Source organism: Apostichopus japonicus, chromosome 2, assembly GCF_037975245.1.
Source record: "Apostichopus japonicus isolate 1M-3 chromosome 2, ASM3797524v1, whole genome shotgun sequence".
Taxonomy (NCBI): Eukaryota; Metazoa; Echinodermata; class Holothuroidea; order Aspidochirotida; family Stichopodidae; genus Apostichopus; species Apostichopus japonicus.
The window spans coordinates 7831805-7852881 of NC_092562.1; the positions used below are offsets into that span (position 1 = coordinate 7831805).

The 21077-nt window shown below is 39.1% G+C and overlaps 2 protein-coding genes across 4 annotated transcripts; one reads left to right on the plus strand and one right to left on the minus strand.

Annotated features, from left to right (window-relative positions):
• Positions 1-4885: 4885 nt before the first annotated feature.
• Positions 4886-18300, plus strand: LOC139976547 (mitochondrial ribosome-associated GTPase 1-like). 3 transcript variants are annotated; one of them, XM_071985361.1, is made up of 10 exons: positions 4886-5136; positions 5763-5827; positions 7710-7814; positions 10851-10937; positions 11607-11754; positions 12490-12551; positions 13612-13708; positions 14607-14688; positions 14970-15076; positions 15529-18300. In XM_071985361.1, the coding sequence occupies exons 1-10, from the start codon at positions 5052-5054 to the stop codon at positions 15621-15623; spliced, it is 933 nt and encodes a 310-aa protein (XP_071841462.1). In that variant the 5' UTR covers positions 4886-5051; the 3' UTR covers positions 15624-18300. The 3 variants fall into 3 exon arrangements, with proteins under 3 accessions (XP_071841462.1, XP_071841463.1, XP_071841464.1); XM_071985362.1 differs by having other exon boundaries at positions 4888-5038; XM_071985363.1 differs by lacking the exons at positions 4886-5136; positions 5763-5827 and adding an exon at positions 6057-7109.
• Positions 15993-21077, minus strand: LOC139976789 (uncharacterized). The gene is made up of 2 exons (XM_071985568.1): positions 20468-21077; positions 15993-20330 (listed from the first exon to the last, which is right to left on the minus strand). The coding sequence occupies exons 1-2, from the start codon at positions 21075-21077 to the stop codon at positions 19324-19326; spliced, it is 1617 nt and encodes a 538-aa protein (XP_071841669.1). The 3' UTR covers positions 15993-19323.

Below are 21077 nucleotides of genomic sequence, written 5' to 3' on the forward strand. Positions count from 1 at the left end.
TTAATTTCTTGGTGTAGAAATATTGCAACCTCTTATAATGGCTTTTACAAAACTTGGTTGAAGGAACAGAAAAATAGCAGATATTTCCGATATCAGGTATATCGAAACCGAACACTTTCACTATAGGCGTAGGTCCCGTAGGAGGCGGGGGCTGCAGCCCTCCCCCCCCCCCCCCACCAAATTTTTTCCCATTTTTTTCGGGCACCTACTGAAAGAAAAATAAATAGCAATGAATAGCTTAAAATGATCTCCTTGGTAATTGAAATAAAGTTGTAAGCTTGGCCAACATTACTACTGTAAAAGAGAGTTTTGACATAAATGGATCTGTATGGTTTTTCACCATCTACATAAGACATTTGGTTTTTACATTAGCATCCGGCGGTATACTGTGGAACTTTGACGGACCGTGCGGTACACGATGCCATTTGATGTAATGACCGATCTTGCCTATATGATATTGGCATCGACATGTTGAATGCGCGCGAAAAATTTTGGCTTTTTTTTGTCGGGCAAGTCCTTACAGCCCCCAAATCCAATTGGGCTCCTACGCCTTTGACTACACACATAGACAGTTTTTGAGGCTGTTCATCGTGGAACATGCATTCAATGCTCACTGATATGATGTTATATCTGCTCTTTGCTTTACAAATTCGAACAGGCGAGTAGCGAGTAATTGCCAAGGGAGGGGCGAAGCCTGTAGGCAAACTATCTAAGCGAAGCGCCACCATGAGTTGGCGCGAAGCGTACAAGAAAAATTTTGGCCGAAAATGCCTCCCAGATCGCTGGAAATGACACTTCCCAGGCCTTGTAAGTTGCATCTAAGCATTGTCTATTTTGAAATTACTAGCGATGTCATAAAGAAAATTTGCTCGGGGGGGGGGGCGGTCGCCCCTTCCCGAAATGCGTTATGTTCCCCGACGACTCGGTCGAGTTCAAGTACATTAGTGAGAGAGGAAAAACGGAAACGTCAAAAATGGAGTTGTCGGGGTAAGGGGTAGGGTGAGGCGCACACCCCCTCCGTAATCCTTGATCTGTCACTGGCTACCCTGTGTATATAATAGGGATCTTTCTCTTCCCGAGGTCTTGGTTATCTTCTACTCCCTCCTTTTCTCCTTTTTCTCTCTTTTTTCTTTTTCTTTTCCCTTCCTTCCTCTCCTCCTTTTCTTTTTTCCCCTCCTTTTCCCTTTTTTCTTCTCTTTTTTTTCTCTCCTTTTTTCCTTACCCGGGGGGCGCGCGCCCCCAACGCCCCCCCTGGATACGCACCTGCTATATATAGAAAATAATGCGTGAGATCATGGGCGTCAGCAGGTTTCAGAAAGTGGGGGGGACACTATACTATCTAAGCGGAGCGCCACCATTGGTTGGCGCGTAGCGTACCAGAAAATTTTGGGTACATAAGACCCCCTAGATCGCAGGAGACGGCCTTCCTGAGTCGTTTTTAGTTACATCAGAACCAGATCTGTGAGGAGAAATTTTGTCTCAAAAAACTAAATTCCGACAGAAAGTACTGGTAGAAAGATGCCGTTCTGACACCAAGGGAAACGAATTACACAGCGTCCATCTCAAACGAAATATTTTCGGTAGTTTGGTATCATATAATACCCTGCATACAGGCAGAATACTGTCTGTAGGGCCTAAAATATATGATAGTACCTTCCTGGTGGGGTCTTCGACTTGTTTTCAAGTTGAAATGCGTCGTTTTCTCTGATTCACAGTGTAGGGCAAGGGGAATTCCATTTCTGGCGAGAAGGGGTGCTTCCACAAAACACTCTAAAACATCATTCAAACATCGCACAAACTTTTATCAGAGGTCTCGGACGAAGCGGGGAGGGTGAATATCGGAGGAAGGGTGATAAAGGGCCAAGCACTGTTCTAATTTCCAGTGCAATTTATTGATAATGATTCTTAAGTTAGATTCTACTTGAATCAGCTCAGCAATTGTGATAGAAAATCGCGCATATGCATGTGATTTTTTTAATAACTGCTCTGAAAAGTGGGGGCCACAAATGATATGATATCCCCTCCACTTTTGAAAGTGGGGGGGACATGTCCCCCCCGTCCCCCACCTGTTGACGCCCATGCGTGAGATTATTTATCCAAATCACCGCCAAATATTTGGCGGTGGCTAATATTTCATCCAACACATGCTGCATGAGGTAAATGACTCTTCGTGGTCGTTTCTGTGACTTGTGACCGTATAGCATGTTGTCACTCATGATTATTATCATAATGTCTGTACATCTCTTGTGTATGAGTGCAAGTACGTACAATAATGATATATGATCCACATCCAGGGGCGTATCCAGGATTTTCCATTGGGGGGGGGGCGTCAGGCATGAATGATCGCCGTCCTGGGGGGATGGGTCTAAGGGGAGGACAATTTTTGCTTTCGAAGAAGGGCTGAAATGCAAATGGTGCCATATGCATGGGCGGCGATCCGTACTTCCGAGTGGGGGAATATGACCTTGTTGACTATCTAAGCGTAGCGCCACCATGAGTTGGCGCGAAGCGTACCAGAAAATTTTGGGATTAACAAACCCTCTAGATGGCCGGAAACGGCACTTCCCGAGGTTTCCAAGCGGCATATAACCAACTTTAAAATAGGGATGTCATGTCCGAAATATCTCATAATCAGGATCCAAAATAATAATTTCGGGTGTTATTTTGGGAAAATTGCCCCTGTCAATCTTGTGTCAGGCGCAACGTTAGAATGTTCGAGAGCTCTTTTATATTATTTGATGAAGAAAATGGTCTCATGCAGGCTATTATAGGCCTATACACATGCAATACACAATTACACATAGTTACATTCCTAGGTACCGTGTATTAAGCATTACCCTGGTAACATGAGATTCTCAGCTGTTCGAGGGAACATGTACGTGTGTAGGCCTACTATAGGGCCTATATGAATACTATGAGGGTGCATATATGTACTATATCAATACCGTGGGCGCAATAATACATTTTGTTGTTATAGGGCCAATGAAGCCTACAGTCAACTATTCTTGCTTTATAAAGACGCTTTATTTGAAAAGATCGCACTGCGTTTATGGTAGGCGAGAAATTAAGCTAAAAAAGAGCCGTACATTAACGATGATGCATAAATGTAGGCATGAAAATATTCTTATCCCTGGCATTTGGTGGGGGGGGGGGATATGGTGTATTACATCCCTCCACCCATTTCGTGGGGGATATATCCCCCCTCCACCCAGGATCGCCGCCCATGGCCATATGTGATCCATTTTTCGACCTTAATAATAAGCAACATTTCCAGTAAATATGGACACAAAATGCACAATTTAGTATGGTTGGCATGTCACTTAGTGTTTATAGTGATAATACAAACACAATTACCATCTATGTTTCTAAAACTATTATGCCGCCGAACTTCGCCAGAACCCTTTTTTGGCAAACAAAAAATAAAGCATACGGGAGGGGGGGGGGGGGGGGGTTGAGCGATCACCGACATCTCACATAAAGGTCGTCATTTTTTTTTTTTTTGCTAAACTTTTTTTTTTGGTGACGGCCAATAGGGGGGCGCGCGCCTGTTGCGCCCCCCTGGATACGCCCCTGACATCGATATGAGTTCAATGTGTTTCCATTTGGCCTGTTTCCTACAAGATTTCTAACCGCATGCGCGTAGCCTGGGGGCGAAGGAGGAGACCGCCCCCTACCCTCGAGCATATTTTTTGTATTTTTTTTTATGATATCGAAGTTTTATAGTAGCCGTTCTAAGAGGTTATAATATTTGTACACCAATAAATTGACTGTGTCTGAACTTTCGAAATTCCCTGACAAACATTCTTCATCATACCGGTCTGTTAGGGGTTGAAGGTTCTTTTTCTATATTGGTTGTCCATATAGATGATATTTTGTGCAACATTATGGCATGTTTTAAGGTGAATTTATTATTCAAATTCTGAACAAATAATGGGTTTAAAACCTTGAAAAGTGAGCTGACGGGTATAGTGGGCCGTTACGTAGTATTACCTACAAAAACAATGATCCACATGAGATACGATGAGGTCGAACATGATATGTGACTGGTGACAATCTCGAAAAAGGTTATGGATGAAGAAAAAAACTATTGGGAATAACTTGGTTATCAGGCAAAAGTGTACATCTGGTTGGTCATTTTCAACCCGAGAAGTGCCATTTCCGGTGATCTGGGGGGCTACCAAAACCAGAAATTTTCTTGTTCGCTGCGCCCCAACCGATGGTGGCGCTCCGCTTAGATAGAAATATACAAAATATCACAAAGCGTTCGAAGAATTTTGGGGAAGAAAGTTGCTACGCGCCTGCACCAAAGCAATTGCCCCCCCCCCCACAATATTTGAAACAAATCGCCGCCCCTGGATAGAACTATTTGACTATCACTATAATCCCTCATGCTATTTTCACAAAAATGAAGTCATTACAAGTTGCTATTATCCAGAATTAATACAGAACCGTGATTGCTTCGATGAATATTGTTTGTGTCACAAACCACAATCTGTTTCTATAAAAACGCCTCTCTCTGTCCTTTAATCACGCACGCACCGTTTGAGGTACAGCTGCAAAATTTGTGAAAAAGAAAGGTACACTAGACTGTACATGGTAGTACGGAGACTAATGCGGCCATGGCAAGAAAAAAAAACACGGATATATATACAAGACAAGATTTTTACTACGGAAAACAAAATTTTTACTACGAAAAACAAAATTTTTAAATCGAAAAAAATGTCATGGCCGCAGTAGTCTAGGGTCTGAACAAGATTGACACTGATCAGTTAGTATCAGAGTTCTCTGATCCAGATGATAAGGGCATAAATTACCTTTTCGGCGTTCCATCCAATCACACGTTTCTGGCCAATTCCGTTATTGCGAAATCAACATCTACGCTTGTTGCATGGAATCAGACTTCTGCACTAAAATAACTTTATCAACGAACACATCTATACAACACACCGGCATTCCTAGGCACAAGGCATTGCACTGAATTCAAAAGGCTTCTGACTGTACAGTACCTGTCAGATGTTCCGACTAAGTTTCATAAGAGGTATACGAAGAAAATGGCATCAACAACAGCTTTCAGAGAAACATTCAACTTTGGACATAAAAGCTTAACACATTGGTTTCCCTCACACATGGCTAGAAGTAAACATTATTCTTGTATCATTATTTAACGACAACGTTTGGATTAACTTTAGTTTAAGCCTTGGACCTGAGTATTTGTTGGAAATAGGATTAGGCTACTGTAGGCTAAACATAGGCGCTCCTAACGTATGCCACATTGCTATTAAAATAAAATGGGTGTAAAAGTAAGTTGGTCTGACGTTTCGATCCTAGCAGGATCTTCTTCAGAGGCAATTAGCCTTGTCTATTACACAGGCTCTCTAGTGGATAAGCAGTTTGCTAACAGTTTTTTTGTTAAATTTTTATTTTTAAATAAAATGTGAGAAGGGACTTAACTGACGTTAGGTAAGCACTATCGCGGAAATTTCAGGATCACTTTAAAGCTATTTGTTTGGTAGATGTCACCAAATGAGTGTTGCAAACATCGCTGCAATAGTCGATAGCGTTTAAACTTCTGGGTGGTTTGATTCTGACTGTTTGGTAACATTTTAATCAGTTATTGAGCATGTGAATGTGTGCAAAGTTTTAAGTCAAGGTATCACAATGCCTCCTGGCATTCTGGTTTGAAAAAATTCATGCATTCACATATTTGCTTGTATTGCAGTTAGTTTGCTTTCAAATCTTTATCACTTTAATTTGTGTTTCAGGCATGAAAAGAATGCAAGCAAATATGAAGAAAATGGACTGTGTCATCGAGGTTCATGATGCAAGGGTACAGTAGCAACTGCGTTGATATTTCAAAAATATTCAGGTTTCATCTATTGCAAATTGTCCAATTGGAAAGGTTTGTCAGCCATAAAATCTATGAAAAGCTCAAATTAATTTCATGATGATGCAAAACACATCTTTCTATTGTCGAAAAACAGATTTAATATCTTGATGATATTACTAAATAGAAGGTTGGTGGATGGGGGGAGGGGGTGGGGGAGGTAGGAAGCAGTGTTGGAAGAGTAGCCATGCAGTTGGTATCTAAATGTGTCCTTCAGTATTTGCTACAAAGGTAGCCTTTGTAGTCATAATGGTTCATCTATATGAACCTGAAATATCTTTTTAAAATGCATAGCTGGAGGTGGGAAAAGTCCCCTTTTTTGGCCCATGATACTTAAGTATTTTAGTACACAAACAATACTGTGGTTCGTGTTTAGTCGAAAGAGACAATAATTTAGAGAAAGCTGATATCAAAGTCAGCAGATTCTTACTGACCAGAAATGTGATCCGTAAAAGCTCATTAAAGAACAGGTCACCGTTTGACGTCATTCTGCGGAGTGTACCGCAAACGTGAAACAATAACAGTGACTTGAAAGAAAGTGAACCTTTTATTAACTTCACTCTTCCAATAAACATCCAGCAACAAGAGAAAAAAATGGTTGTTAGAATAGTTCACACATTTGTTAACTCATTTTGGTAGCAATTTTTCAATTAAAGGAAATAATAGTTAAAATACTGCTGCAACGTCTGGTCATATTTGGTAAGATTTGCTTCTATGATAGGCCAGTATAAACACTGTGCCGTACCATATCGAGGTCTTGCTGCAATTGAAATGCCTACCTTGTGAAGTAAGTTTGACATGTCAGGTATCTCTTCATTTGTTGTTGCAATTAATCGTGTTTGCAGTTCACAAGAGGCAGATGTCTTGCCTAGCAAAACCTTCCCTTTTTTATTCCAAGCTGAAGGCAAAAGGATTCTTTGAAGGGGTGCATGTGTGTGATGCCTTGGCTTGTAAACACAAGAACTCAAAAACCAAGGTCAAGGTCTGAAAAACTTATAGAAATGACAACTCACAAAGTGAAGCTTGGATGAAGTTCATACTTCATATGTACAGTAGATCCCTCTCTGTGAGAAGAAAAACCGGATAGTTGGAGGGGGTCAAATGTCATTTGAGGTCAATGGAGGTCAAAGTCTGGAAACCTTGTAAACTATATGTTTACTTACAATGCCAAGCTTAGATGAACACAAGAGTACAAGATTCCTGTTGTATTCTGCAGACATCAGAGGTAATTTGAGATAAGCAGAGGTCAAAGTATTACTATAGTTTGTAAACATAACTCCAATGGAAAGTTGAAGAATCATACTTAGTGTGTCGATCCACATTATTGAGTACAAGGAAAACTCTTATTGTTTTATGTTGAGATCAAAGGTCATTGATGTCAGCAGAGGGCAAAGTCTGAAAGCCTTGTAGACATAAACTTTCAATGTAAATAATGATGAACTTCAACATGGTGTGTTGACCACCTTATCAGGAGTACAAGAACCCTATCGTCTTCCATGGACAACAGAGGCCAAATTGTGAAACTGTTGTAATCAACTTTACTGTAGCTCCAAAAATAAAACTTGGTGCACTTAACACTTCATATGTGGATCCACTTTGTAAAACTTTTCAAGGAGTTACTATGCCTTTTGGTGTTCTGGTAAATGAGATGATCAAACAGTGAAATATTGCTTATGTTTTATAGCTGTAATAATTTACACAAGCAATTGACAGATCAGGTCATAGTAGTTGAGATGGATATGAAGCATTCATTGTGTCCCTTTACTGCTTTTGACTACCAATTTGCAGTCTTTCCTGAAGGTTTGCCTTATAATTTCTCTTGTAGATTCCTTTTGCAGGAAGAAACCCAGTCTTCAATGATACCTTTGCTGTCAGGCCACACCTTCTTATCCTTAATAAAAAAGATCTATCAGATTTATCCAGAAGCCAGGTAGGCACAGTTTCAATTGTTTGAATACCGCATTATTTGTTAACAGTTATTGTAAATATTTTTCTTAAATAAAAGTACCATAACATGGCAAATCCAAATATTTATAAGTACTATAGGTACAGGGGGGGGGGGGGGCAGAGGAAGGTAAAATGCAAAGGAGGGAGAGGCTATATTGAAAAATTTTATGCACAGCTTAGTGTATGCTATGACATAAGAAGTGGTATTTATGGAGTGCATATAGACATCCACAAATCTAATTTGGACCATGGCTAACATACTGTAATGCCAGCCACCCCAAGACGTCTCTTTCGCCAGTAGCTATACTTTCACCTTGTTAGTCATGTTGCACAGACAAGGATGAAGAAATTGATATAGGTCTTGAAACGTTTATTTGGTGTGATTCTCAATCTGATCTTCAATGTGATTTGTCTCACAAATTTAATGCAATCAAAGTAGAGAATTAATGGGTAAACATAATGACGGACTATGCAATAGTACAGACTACAGTGGTACATGAAATGTTAGCTGAGTGTATGTATGCAGTCTTGGACTAGCATTACTAGTTCAGTACGATAATCGATGCAATTAGGATGCACTGAACCAAAACCAAACGCACTGCGTCAATAGCACAAATCAAAAGCACCGTGTCAATAACACAATCTAATGGGTTTTAACGAATACAGTCACTTAGGCAATTTCATATGGATTTATCCTCTACTAGAGATGTCGTAACCTGAGCCTGGTGGAAAGAAAACACTAGACAGTTCAGTCGCGTGTTTCAGACTGATTTATTCAATACACAACCAATCACAGATACCATGAAAAGGTGGTATTCAACAACTATACGCCTTAGTAACATACACTACAAGAGAGCATGCAATTTCCCCAAATATTCAGACTTGTTTCTAGGACAAGTTACACAATGAAATCAGTACTGTCTATAGACTTTGTGTACAGTTTAGTCAGCCTGTTCCTTGGATGCTTTTACATTAAAACTTCAATCTGGACATTAAATTTGTCAAAAGATTAATTCATGCAAGATCATTCTTTTAATTAACTTCTGAATTATTTCTTTTAAGATTAAGAAATGTTTAGAATAGCAAGAACTGTCAAACTGCTATCTCAATGATACTAATCTCAGTCTTAGTAACACCATGTTAACTTTAACAAAGGACGTAGTGTCTAATTAGTTTAATTGAGAGAACATTTACATTAATACGAGAGTTGCTTGCAAGGAAAGCCACCAGCAGCATTTCTAATCAAAACTAGACTATAAAGAGTGAATTTTCACTACAATACACTTCAGCTCACATGGCTTTAGCCCTGTAGTTTATCACTGGTATTTTGTGTGTGAGGGTACGTTTGGTGATCATGCAGCGCACAAGAAAATAATTAAGAATATCTTATGACTCATATGTTCTTCTGTCACTCTGAATATCTGTAGAAATAGATCACACAATGTTAGGTGATGTATCCTTCAGTTTTAGAAGCACCTGTACACAAGTTTCACTGTACATTATTCTGCAGTGAAAGCAATCTCAGATTAAATGTTTTGAGATTGCTACCATTTCCATAATTTGTTGCTTACAACCTGGAAATTACATTGGTTATCACCTTCGTTAGTTTCACTAATTGATAAAATTCTTGATGAAAGGTAAATTTTGAGTGTAAAATACAGTTTTGTGGCTTAATGGTGAGAAAACTACTGTATGGGCTTGTTCTCATTTGAAAAGCAAGAAGGATCTGACCCCACAAGGGGGATCAAGATTGTGATGTGAACACTTGTTACTCATGATCCTCCTTTAGCGGAGGATCCTGACCAAAATTGAAATGTGAACGCTCGGAGGATCACGCCACCGCGATCTCCGGTTGATGCATAACTCCGGCATACATGCATAATAGCAGGTAACTCAGTACAGCGCTCACCGCTGAAACCTGTGATACCGTGGAAGTGCGTAATGCATGCATGTAGGCACCACTATTTTATCCTTTGTTGTTTAGGTAGCTTTTCATCTACCACGATTTCGCTCAAGATTTGTGCGTCTAGACATTACCAATTTCGTGCCTTAATTAGACATTGCACGGAGGAATAATACATCTCACAACAGTGAAAGATTACAAAGTGGTAATACATTATTTGTATAGATTTTTTGTATGTAGTATATATGCAACTTGCATTATTGCATACACTAGCAATTTCCATCGTCGGCCCATAGCTAAAAAAAAATCTGTAGTGACATTTGAAACGCCACAAAACCTGGATACTGTACCTTACCATTATCATGTGCGACAACAGTAAAGCTAAGCTTGCTAACACAGCAGTTCTATCGTCCATTTATAAAATTTTGGCGAAGAAAAAGTTGCATTCCTTGTGAACAGCCTACCGGTAGTTGTAGCGGAAAGGGTACACTGTACAATTACAACACATGTACAATTACTGTACTATTATGTGTTTTAACTGGACATGCAGCTGCAGGAGTCCTCACACCCAAAAATCATCTTGATCCTTCAAACTTGCGCAATGCTTCCCAGTTGGTTCTTTACTTCTTGATCCGGCAGGCGTTCTCCAATGTGCACCCATCCAGGTTAAGTTTTGTAATCTCCCTGTGGGGTAGGAAACCCTGATCTCTCTTGCTTTTTCCAATGTTAACAAGGCCTATGTCACTAGAAACAAATGTGAGGTACTGGTCAGTCAGTCATTAGATGCACCAATAACTTTGAGTGGATCATGGATGTCACTATTTAGTCACTAGAAGAGATTGAAAGCAGTTAATTTTGCTAGCAACTGCAAATGCAGTGATGTATAAAAATCTGTTTCGCATTACAGGGTTAATAATTTGCTTGCTAAGAGCAGCCAACTGGTTGTATCTCGTAGACTTCTGTTAGACTGAGTATATATCCAGTTACTGTGAATACTGCATGCCTCGGGCAGCGGTTGAAATGTCAGTATTCAATCAACTAAAAAGAGGTAGCTTTTAGTTTTCTTTAATTTTCAGCAATGACTTGATATTTCTACTTTTTTCCTTTCAAAATTAGAAAGTTACTGAACGCTTAAAGGAAGAAGGAGTTCAAAATGTATTATTCACTAACTGCTTGCAGCAACACAGCTCGTCCATAAAGAAGGTGAGAAAGGATTTATCCATCCTCTAAGGTCCTTGCAATAACCTGTTGTAAAATGGGGAACATGAAGCAGTTAATGCTCTGAATAAAGAATGAAATGGAAAGTGGGGATGAATTGTATTGTTGAGGATGTGAAAGATCTGTTTCTTTTTCTTGCATTTGATGACTAAAGTCAGTTTGATGACTAAAGTGTACTAGCTTTTGAGAAACCTTTACTTAATCTTCTTATTTTAATTTTAAAACTGTTCATGTGCATCAAAACATTTAGACTCATATTCATATGTAACTATGAAATGTGGTTACCCCATTATTAAATGCCTTTGTTCAAAGCTATTATTGTTAGTTTGTTGCATTTGAATGATTCTTCTTTCATTCCTGTTGAGATCCTTGATGCTTTCAACTGTTAAGTATCTTTTAACACTACCAGCAATCTTTTAACATAAAATATTGTATGGTTGTGTTTTCTTCTTCTGAAATATTGTACTATGTGAATACCATTGTGCTTATTGTTATCATCTATATATTTTGAATGTGACAAGGCAATGAAGGCATCATGGCTAACATGGAAAGCTGTGCTTTGGTTGTGTTTGGACTGATTTATCAAGCAATGTTTAAGTGGTAGGAGTGTACAAGCATTGTGCTGAATAGTTTTGCTGTCTTGTGTCCCTTCAGGTTATCCCAAGAGCTGTGGACTTGATATCAAAGGGTGATCGATACTCTAGGAGAGATCATGAAGATTATTCCATTATGATTATAGGTATTCCAAATGTTGGCAAGTCTTCCTTGATAAATGCCATAAGAAGACTTTACATGAAGAAAGGTAGGTGTAACCTTTGATAATTTTTATATGAAAACATATGTTGTATTATGATCTGGATATATAAATGGCAGTAAGCTTTATATGAACATGTGTGAAAAACAACATGAAATGGTTACACTTGCTTACAATTTGATTTCTTTCTTCATGTTTGTGGCTGAAGTTAATGACTCTATTCGGATACCATGGATTCATAAAGAGTGGCGTGTACAGGATGTCAATGTTGACTGATCATTAGGTATAGAAGCTGAACCTTATATGGAAGTGCCAGATGTGAATCAAGAATTTTAGAAAAGGACGAGTCTGGTCCTGGGTAATTGAAGCCACCTCCCATGTAGGGGAGGTTGGGTGTCCTTGCCCAGAAAAAAATGGTGCACTCTGAGGCACATTAAAACTATACATTAGGTATATATAACTAGCTCTAAATACAAGGTTGTGCAAATATATGTTTTGTTGTGTGATGTTGAATAGTGGTTGTACACCTGTAGCACTGGTCTTATTGTTCCCTGGGTCAAAAAAATGCCCTCACTAAACCATTTCCCCTAACTGACAATATGAGATTGGGGGGGGGGCTGGGATGAGCATGTCACTGTTTACGGAATCCCGTTGTCCTCTAGGTTAATTATTCCAGCCAAATTGGGTCTTTTTCTTTGGTATTCTTTTACATAACAAAGGTTGTTTTTGGATACTACTTCAATTGGTTGGTGAGTCTTCACTATGTATTTTGATTTTCATCAGGTAAAGCAACACCTATTGGCAAAAATCCTGGTGTAACAAAATCTGTTATGAATAAAATTATGGTAAGATTATTATGTTTTATGGTCACTTATAGTGTACATGTACTTTGTAATATACTGCAGTCTCACAGTATAATAATAAACCTGGGAATGGGAATAATTTCCATTTCTTGTTGTCTTGAATATATGACATAGCTTATGTAGAGGTTTTACAGGATAAGGTAAGATCATATGAAATATGGCCAGGCTTTTAAACAATTAATGCATTACTTAAAAAATAATTCTCCATCATTAGGAAGATTCCATGTGAATTGAATTACTTGGAAATGTGAAATACAAATCACTCATTGGCTGTGTAAAGGTGACCTATTAAGATGCATTATGGAGGTAATCATGAACAGTTTGTTGTAATTCAAACTACAAAGGTTAAAGAAGTATTGATACCTTATGCAATAGCATTGCTTAACCCATGTAACCTTTGAGAATATTTCTCGCTGAGTTTAGATAAATCTCGATCAGCATTATGAGCTTGAGTAAACTTAGTGCAGAAATAAGGTCAATTATCACATAGGATAAACTTATAGACAGTCATGGCTTTATCCATGGATCAAATATAGTAGGGTGAAAATTTATGATGATCAAGGCACAAGAGTTCATAGAAAAGGGTGCTAATTTAATGATTTAAGATTCCATGGAGTCAAAGTGTAAAATCTGTTTAAATTTCATCTTGCACATAAAACTTTCATGAAGGTTTGAGCACAATTGGCAGCACTCATCAGTTCATATAAGAGCAGAAGTTTGCTTGTTTTGAAATTTTGAATTTTAGATTAACAAAGACATAGATTTGGAGGTCATTTGCAGTCAGAGTCAACTCAAACAGGAACTTTTCTAACAAAAATCCTCCAATTATGTGGATGTCCCATTACCCAGAGATCAGTTTGGTCAAGAGCAATAGGTGCATCTACAAAACATTTCTACATAAGTTTTACTGGAATAATGGAAATGAATCTTTTTGAAATGTGTGGTTCAGACATGATAAGTTTACCATCTACCCACACGCGATTGTAACATATTTATGTCTGCTTAGCTACGATATTGATGATTTTCTTTGATATATTTACAGGTTTCTTCTAATCCAGCCGTCTATGTCCTTGATACTCCGGGTGTAATGACCCCATTCCTAAGAGATGTGGAGATTGGCATGAAGATGGCTTTGGTGGGTGAGTCTATTTAATAGAGCAGAAAATATTTAATTGAATCAATTATTGTATTATCTTAGCCCTACATGTAATGTACAGGGGATGAGATATTGTACCTTATCAACAGTTTGTGGAAAAGTGGTGCTAAGTTTTTTGCCCACCTCAAACTTCTAGAGGCACTGAACTGAAACTTGCCAGGTAATTGTGCATTCGAAGGGGTACCACAGTGTGACAAAATAACAAGTACCAGACTTACCATATTTAGAGGGGGGTGGGGGGATGGGGAGGGGAAAATGCGGAAATACGTGTGAGCATATAGTGTGTGTCACAATTTGCCCTGAGTGACTGTCATAGGGTCAAGGTTCAAATAACCACGCATCCATGGATGTGTAGATCTCATCCCCAAATTTGATTATATGACCACTACATTGTCATCACTCTGGAGTCATTTGGATCATAATAAACGTACGTATATGAGCCTTGAACTCATTAACCTCTGACATTTTATGTTAATCGATATGCTTTACTTATTCATTCAAATACTTTTTTTCATTCAAACAGTCTTTACACCAATATAGGTATGATGCCTTCAGCTATTTTGGCTTGGTCTTAATAGCCAAAATAACAATTTTGTTTTTATTTAAACTTTTGTTAAGCAATCACTTTCATGCACCAGAATATCACTTTAAGAGTTAAGAGAAAACTCACTGCTCAGGAACATCAATTTTTAGCATTGCAACTGTTGCTATGGCTACTTCTATATCCAATGACCAACTGACAATATGTTACAACAACCACTGCAAGAAAGTGTCTTGCCCCACATCACTTCAGCATCTTAATTTCAGAGCCCCAGTTGATAAATCTTTGCACTGTTTTCTTCTGTTAAGTTTAAGTTCTTCTGTTAAATTTATCTTTGTAGGAACTTTAAGAGATCACATGGTTGGCCATGAGCAATTGACTGACTACCTCCTCTTTACCCTCAACAAGTATGAAATATTCAAGTAAGTTTGTGATCCCTCTCTTGGATGTTATTGTTGGGTATGTGTCATTGTTGTTTCCATTGAGAAACCTTCAGTTTTTGATAAATATGTTATTTATGTTGTCTCATTGATCAAATATTAATATTTGGCCAGCATATGGCACTGTTTGTAGGAATTTAATGTCCCATTCATATTCAATGGATTAATCTTGGGCATCAATATCATGAATATCAATGACAGTTATTCTAATTGTGAGCAGAAATATTTTTGCTCTGATATCTTTGATATTGTTAAATTCTCAGCTATGTGAGTCAGTACCAGCTAAAGGAGCCATCAGATGACATATTCGATGTATTGGTTCACATTGCTAGGAAGTGTGGGAATGTGGGCAAATTTAGAGCTGTCACAGGTTAGTCTAAAGCCTTCTCGTATTTAGTTCTACTAGTTGACCTATTGTCATCACAATGCATCTGTTTGTCCATTCAGCTGTCTTTCTGTCAACAATGGTTCAAAGGCTACTGCTCTCAGGTCCTTTGCTGAAGTTTTACCAAAGTTGGTGGAATTGTAATATACACCTGGGTTGTGACAGATAAACCTGGTTTATCTAATTATTGTAATTTTGGCTTGCCATATACATGCAATCACGTTGTATTAGTCTCATCAGAGTTGAGTTGTACTGCATATTGATGCTTTAGTTTAATGGCAACAGCATTGAAAGATTAGACAAATTTACTTTTGTTTACAGAGAAAGGAGAATTTTTGCAGTTTACATATTTAACATTGTGCTTAAAGTTTTCTGGTTACTTATAGTTTGAAAAGTGTAAAAGTCTCTTTTCATTTCTTTCTTCAAATATCTTTAAGGTAATTTAGAATTGCGTCTTAACCTCCACGCAGCTGCAACAAGATTCTTGAAGGACTTCAGGGAAGGTGCACTTGGAAAGGTTTGCCTAGATTGAACTCATGTGCACATGAAAATGCAGATTTGATTGAGGAGTGTTTTATACCAGGAGCACACCCAATGAGTTGGGACATCTAATGTCATTGAAACAGAAGAAGGGTGATAAGCTACTGTAGGATGTTGTTCCCTCTAGTGATATATGTATGTGATGCAGGGATCATTGGCTGCACTAAACACAAGATATAGCAGATACTTTACATACACAGAAATTAAACAATTATGATCAAATCTGTGTGGTTTTCTGTTTGTTAGGATACCCAATTGTTAGAATATTGGAATACCTTGATGATGTTGGTGATAGTGCATGTTTTGGTGTCTGGATGTCGAGCTTGTAGTATAAAGTATAGGAGGCGATGATTTACGATCAAACTGATTTATTAACAAACTGTACTTCAGTTGCCATATTGAGTAGAGTGCGCAGACATTGTAGTATGCAATATTATGAAGATCAAGTACGGTAGCTCACATTGATCACAGTTATATAAATGTTCTTGTCACATCTCCTTTCCTTTAGATTTTAAGTCTCGTCAAAAGGTGGTGAATGTAAACAGTATGCAATACAATTTTATTCTATTACGAGCATATTTACTTATGTTCATTACGTTAAATGCACACTAAGGCAAAACTCAGGTAAAACAAATAATAAAAAATAAACATAAGTTTTTATAGGGAGCTTAAAACAGCACCTTTAACAACTTTACGACAACTACAGTAAGTGGTATAATCTCTCAGATAACTTGGGACACGTGTTACTCTACCTGAACGTGTCTGCTGTGGAAGTCTGTCTGAGTAATCTTTAGCAGTGTGGGGGTTTTGTGTGTGTGTGGATCAGTTTGAGTAATTTCTTGCTCAACTGTTTCCAGTGGTTCGGGGTTGGGTGTGTAAGTCTCCTTTGTGTGTCACAAGTGTTTCCTGTTTCTGTGATATACATGCCTGTCTTCAGTCATAACTTCATACGACCTGGGCGACACTTGGTTTTGGACAATCGCCTTTTGCTACTCTTGAGGCTTGGATGGTGGCATAATCCTGACTGTGTCTCCGGTGTTAAGTGATGCAAGTGAAGCCTTTATCATGATATTATGCTTGTCTTGCCTTGTTTGATTTAATCTGCTCTGTCACCTTTGTTGGCACAGCAGGTTTCAACATTTTACTGCTAGTAGGAAGCAGTGTCTTTGTCCTACGACTAAACAAGTGTTGGGCTGGACTGGAGTCCATGTTTTGAGATGGAGTGTTCCTATAGGCTAATGAAATGTTGCTTGATTTGAGGTAGTAAGCCTTGGGGAACTCAAACGCAAGACAAGATTGTTGCCGGTATCTTGGTTTATTATCTCAGACAAGAAAAACAGCTCCGTCCCTTACAGCATAAACGCATAAATACAGGTTAGTCTACCACCATAGGCTTGGAACACAGAACTGTACCAATAGAATTCCTAACAAAATAACTTCAAAAGCCCGTCCATATAAGAGCACTAAAATTTGACAGTTGTCTCCGGCTATCGGAACAAAGGGACAATCACCTCTCAAGGACCAAAAGCATACCCTCGGACAAATCACTGGTCGCAAGTGTGATATTTGTTTCTACATCACTCAAGGCACGACTAGCAAATGCAATTGGGTGACCGTCTTGCATTATCGTAGCACCCAGTCTGGACTCGGATGCATCACTCTGCAAGGTTAGTTCCTTTGCAGAGTCATAGTAGCTGAACACTGATTGTGAGGTGACTAGAGTCTTGATGTTATTTGAAAGCCTTGGTGTGAACTTCGTGCCACGACCAGTCTGTGTCCTTCAGCGTCAGTTTGCGCATTGGTTCGCATGCGTCACTTAGTTTGGGTAGGAATTTGCTGAGATATGTTACAAAACCAATGAATCTTCGAACTGCTTGTGCATCGGTGGGTTTTGGCATCTTAATGACTGCCTCAACCTTCCTTGGATCTGGTTTTAACCCTTGGCTAGTAATCAAATGACCCATGAAAGATACCTCATCCAGGGCTGTAAAAAATGTATTTTTCCCCGTCAAGGAAGGTATCTTCTCCCTCGAACCATATGGCTGCGAAGCAGCCATCGCGCCGCTTCAGCGACCCAGGGGGTGTGTGGGTGGATGTGCCCCCCTCACAAGGTACAGATTTTTGAAAAATGAGGATGCAACTGGTGCCATTTGGTGCACCTTTTTGGCGATTTAAAACAACTTGCGATCGTTGAAGACCAGTGCTAATTTGAACTTAAATAGCTAAAAAATATAATTTTTAAAACAAACTGTTTTAGTGTGTCAGTTTCTTGAGTTCGTACCTTGACAAAACTCAAAGTAGTCTCATCTCACGTAATCAAACCAGTCTTATAATAATTTATTATAAATCTCTACCCCGGCTGTCACATTGTAGCACATCAATTATCATTATGTAATGTAAACAAACATCATAAAGTTACATGCGATGCAAGTGAGCCACTAATCTCCACATCAGTGGAGCTGGAGCGAGCACGTGTATTTTAGCAATAAAGTGCGCAATGGATCCCATGAGTTTTTATGCACAGTATGCCGCATGGCTTGGAGCAGAGAGATAAATGGTTCACAATAAAAATAGAACAAATCAAATAAAAATCCTTTAAAAAGGACGCCCAGTAAGCCTTTATTATTATATTGTGTTGGATCAATCAAACTGAGCAGATTTTCCACTTCTTCAAAAATATTTCTGATAAAGACTAAATAAACGTAATTAAACAAAACTGATTGTGTAAAAGTTTCAATATTCTTAACTTGTTTCCTGTTCCTCAGTAGCAACTTGTAATTCCTTTGGTCCATACTAAACCATAAATAAGAGTTTTGGTTTTGTTGCATTTATTCTGTCCATGACCTTTGACACTTTGTGTAGCTTTGAATGCACATCAAATGTCATGAAGTGCCAACATCCACCCTTGAAGTGAGTTTGTAATGCTTGAATCACAATCTTGTGACAATTACTGATATGAGGTCCGTTCCAGTGAATCTTTAACTCATTGGAAATGTCTTTCACATCACCTTTATTGGACGAAGTTTTCGACCCACCACCAACACTACATATTTTCTCAATGATACTCCCCATGCTCTCTACGATGCTTTCTGGGGGGTTGCTGCGAAAGATTTTTGCAATGGTTTGTAAAGCATGAGGAGCTCTGTTGCTGAGATCAGGTTCCGTAAACACCTTATGATAGAGTTCAATCTCTGTGCTAACATCATCTAAGGATTTGCGATGGCGGTACAAGTTTACACACAAATTGCGAATCTCCTCCCCGTGTGCAGGATACATACATGTCAGAGTTCGTACATCAGAAGAAGACAACATGTCAGACTCGTTTGCCACTTTTCGCGCCCGTAACAGAATAGGCCATAGGGAGGCTGCCTTCTCTTTCTCCTTAATTTCGGCAATGAACTCGGGAGTGAAGCGGGTATTCATGTTTGTGGTCATGTGATCTGCTAAAGATGCGCTGTTTTGCAGGAGATGATTTAATTTGGTTTCTAGATCAGGTTCTTCATGCTCATCATCTGCACCACGGGACCTAGTTTGTGGTAATGGCATATTTATTCTTACATCAGAGAGAAGGACTGGATGAGTTTTGAAAATGCATTTTTGCAGATCTGCTTCATACATTCGGTACGTGAGAAGTGCATCTTTTCCTTTATGGATGAAGCCCTGCAAGGCTTGAAGAAACTCTTCAACTGCATTTAATTTCGACCAGATTGGGACGTTGACTTGTTGCAATGTTTTACTGAGTTTACCCATGATACTGTAAAAGTTGCAACATAATAGCAATTGACCACAAAGCCTATGTCCCTTATCCTACGGAGAAGATCACATGCATCCGGTGCCCGCTGATCGTCACCCTCTGCCACTTTTTCAAAAACCTGACAAACTACCTGATAGTTCTCAATGAAGTTTTCGAATACACCGTGGGCATATGCAGCGAATCTGGTCTCGCTAAACCATAGTGGTGCCTTGAAGTCAAGCTGAAGTTCCCTGGCCTTGTCTATGGCCTGTTCAAAAGTTTTACTGAAGGAGAATTTTGACAAAATGGCTGAAATGCTGTTACAGGTTTCGTCGATCCATGCACATTCTTTTCTGGTGTCCATATCTGCAAGTTGAAGAAGGTGAGCCGGGTCCCATGTTAAGCCGAAGTTCTCATCCAAATTTAGGTTTTCTTTTAATTTGGTATGAACACCTAGATGGAAATACTGGCCATCAAAGCCGAAACCCGCCAGCTGGTTGTTGTGGATTGAATACTCTGAACAGACAGCAGCGATATCATCTGTAATCCCCTGGCCATGATGTTTTTTCACCGACGTTACGCCAAGTGAAACTGGACTTAAGAGATCCTCCATACCAGGCGTGAATAATATTCCCGCATACATTTGGCCTGTCAATCGCCTGGCTGTCAGTTTATCTGCAACAAGTTCAAATGGAGGTCGAGCCTTGGTTGCATTTAATGGCGTAGTTATGTAATCCTTGATCTGGTTATCAATGGCATCGGTGAAACAAGGTCTCATTTGGGAGGGAAATTGACGTGAGTGATTTACGTTGCCGATTTTCACTTTCGCATCTGAGAGAAGTTTCAAGTCTACCTCATAGTCAGCGAAGGGGCGACAATATTTTAACAACCGATATGACTGTTTTCCTAGGTGACAGCCACTGATTGCTCTTGTTTGCAAAGTTTTTGCAACTTTTCGTTTTCGTCATGTTGTATCTGTAAATTATGAACGTGTGCCTTTGAGCATGCATGTCTAGCAAGAGATTGCTTCAAGTTGCTGAATTCGGTTGGTTGAGGATGTTTTGTAAAATCTACTCCATTGGTAAAGTTATAATAGAAATTACCCGATCCAGTGCACGCTTTGACACTACTTGCTGAGCAGCAAACATCACAATATAAAGTAATGTTGTCTTCGTCGGATGTCAACCCGGCCAAATCACATAACCGACGAATACTCTTGCTTGCTTGCAGTAGAACTTGTAGAGCCTCTATTTCTTCAGTATAATCTGCAGTGGGTTTTCGACGCTCTTCGTTAGATTTCAGGCTGCCAACTTCAAGTTTTGAAAGTTTTTCAAGGACTTGGTCCAACTTGGCTGATATATTTGACTCCTGATTGCTTGCACTACATGTAGGCCTACCAATACTAGTACTTGGATCATCGCTCACAGTCACGCTGGTGCTCTGAGTCTGAGTTCCATCGCTATCATCAATAGGCATGTCTGTTTCCATTTCCATGATTTCACACTCCTCAATCTCATCACTCTGTTGTTTGGCCCGTTTTCTCGACTCTTCATAGGTATCTTCAGATTTCCGTTTCCCTCCTTCTTCGTCATCATGTTTGCTTCTAAGGCCTACCATATCCATTAAATTCCGACTCTCAACTGCATGTTTATCCTTCATCGTGCATCCAGAGTGTTTTTCCTCCGTGTGTTTCTGTAACTGGTCTCGTTTCAT

Excerpts from the sequence above, each read along its gene's own strand:
- LOC139976547 (XM_071985361.1), top strand. The coding sequence starts at position 5,052 with ATGGCATCAACAACAGCTTTCAGAGAAACATTCAACTTTGGACATAAA. Across the intron at positions 7,815-10,850 it reads CAGATTTATCCAGAAGCCAG|AAAGTTACTGAACGCTTAAA; the intron begins GTAGGCACAGTT and ends TTTCAAAATTAG. Across the intron at positions 12,552-13,611 it reads CTGTTATGAATAAAATTATG|GTTTCTTCTAATCCAGCCGT; the intron begins GTAAGATTATTA and ends ATATATTTACAG.
- LOC139976789 (XM_071985568.1), bottom strand. The coding sequence starts at position 21,077 with ATGAAACGAGACCAGTTACAGAAACACACGGAGGAAAAACACTCTGGA. Across the intron at positions 20,331-20,467 it reads CAAAGCGTGCACTGGATCGG|GACGAAAACGAAAAGTTGCA; the intron begins GTAATTTCTATT and ends CAGATACAACAT.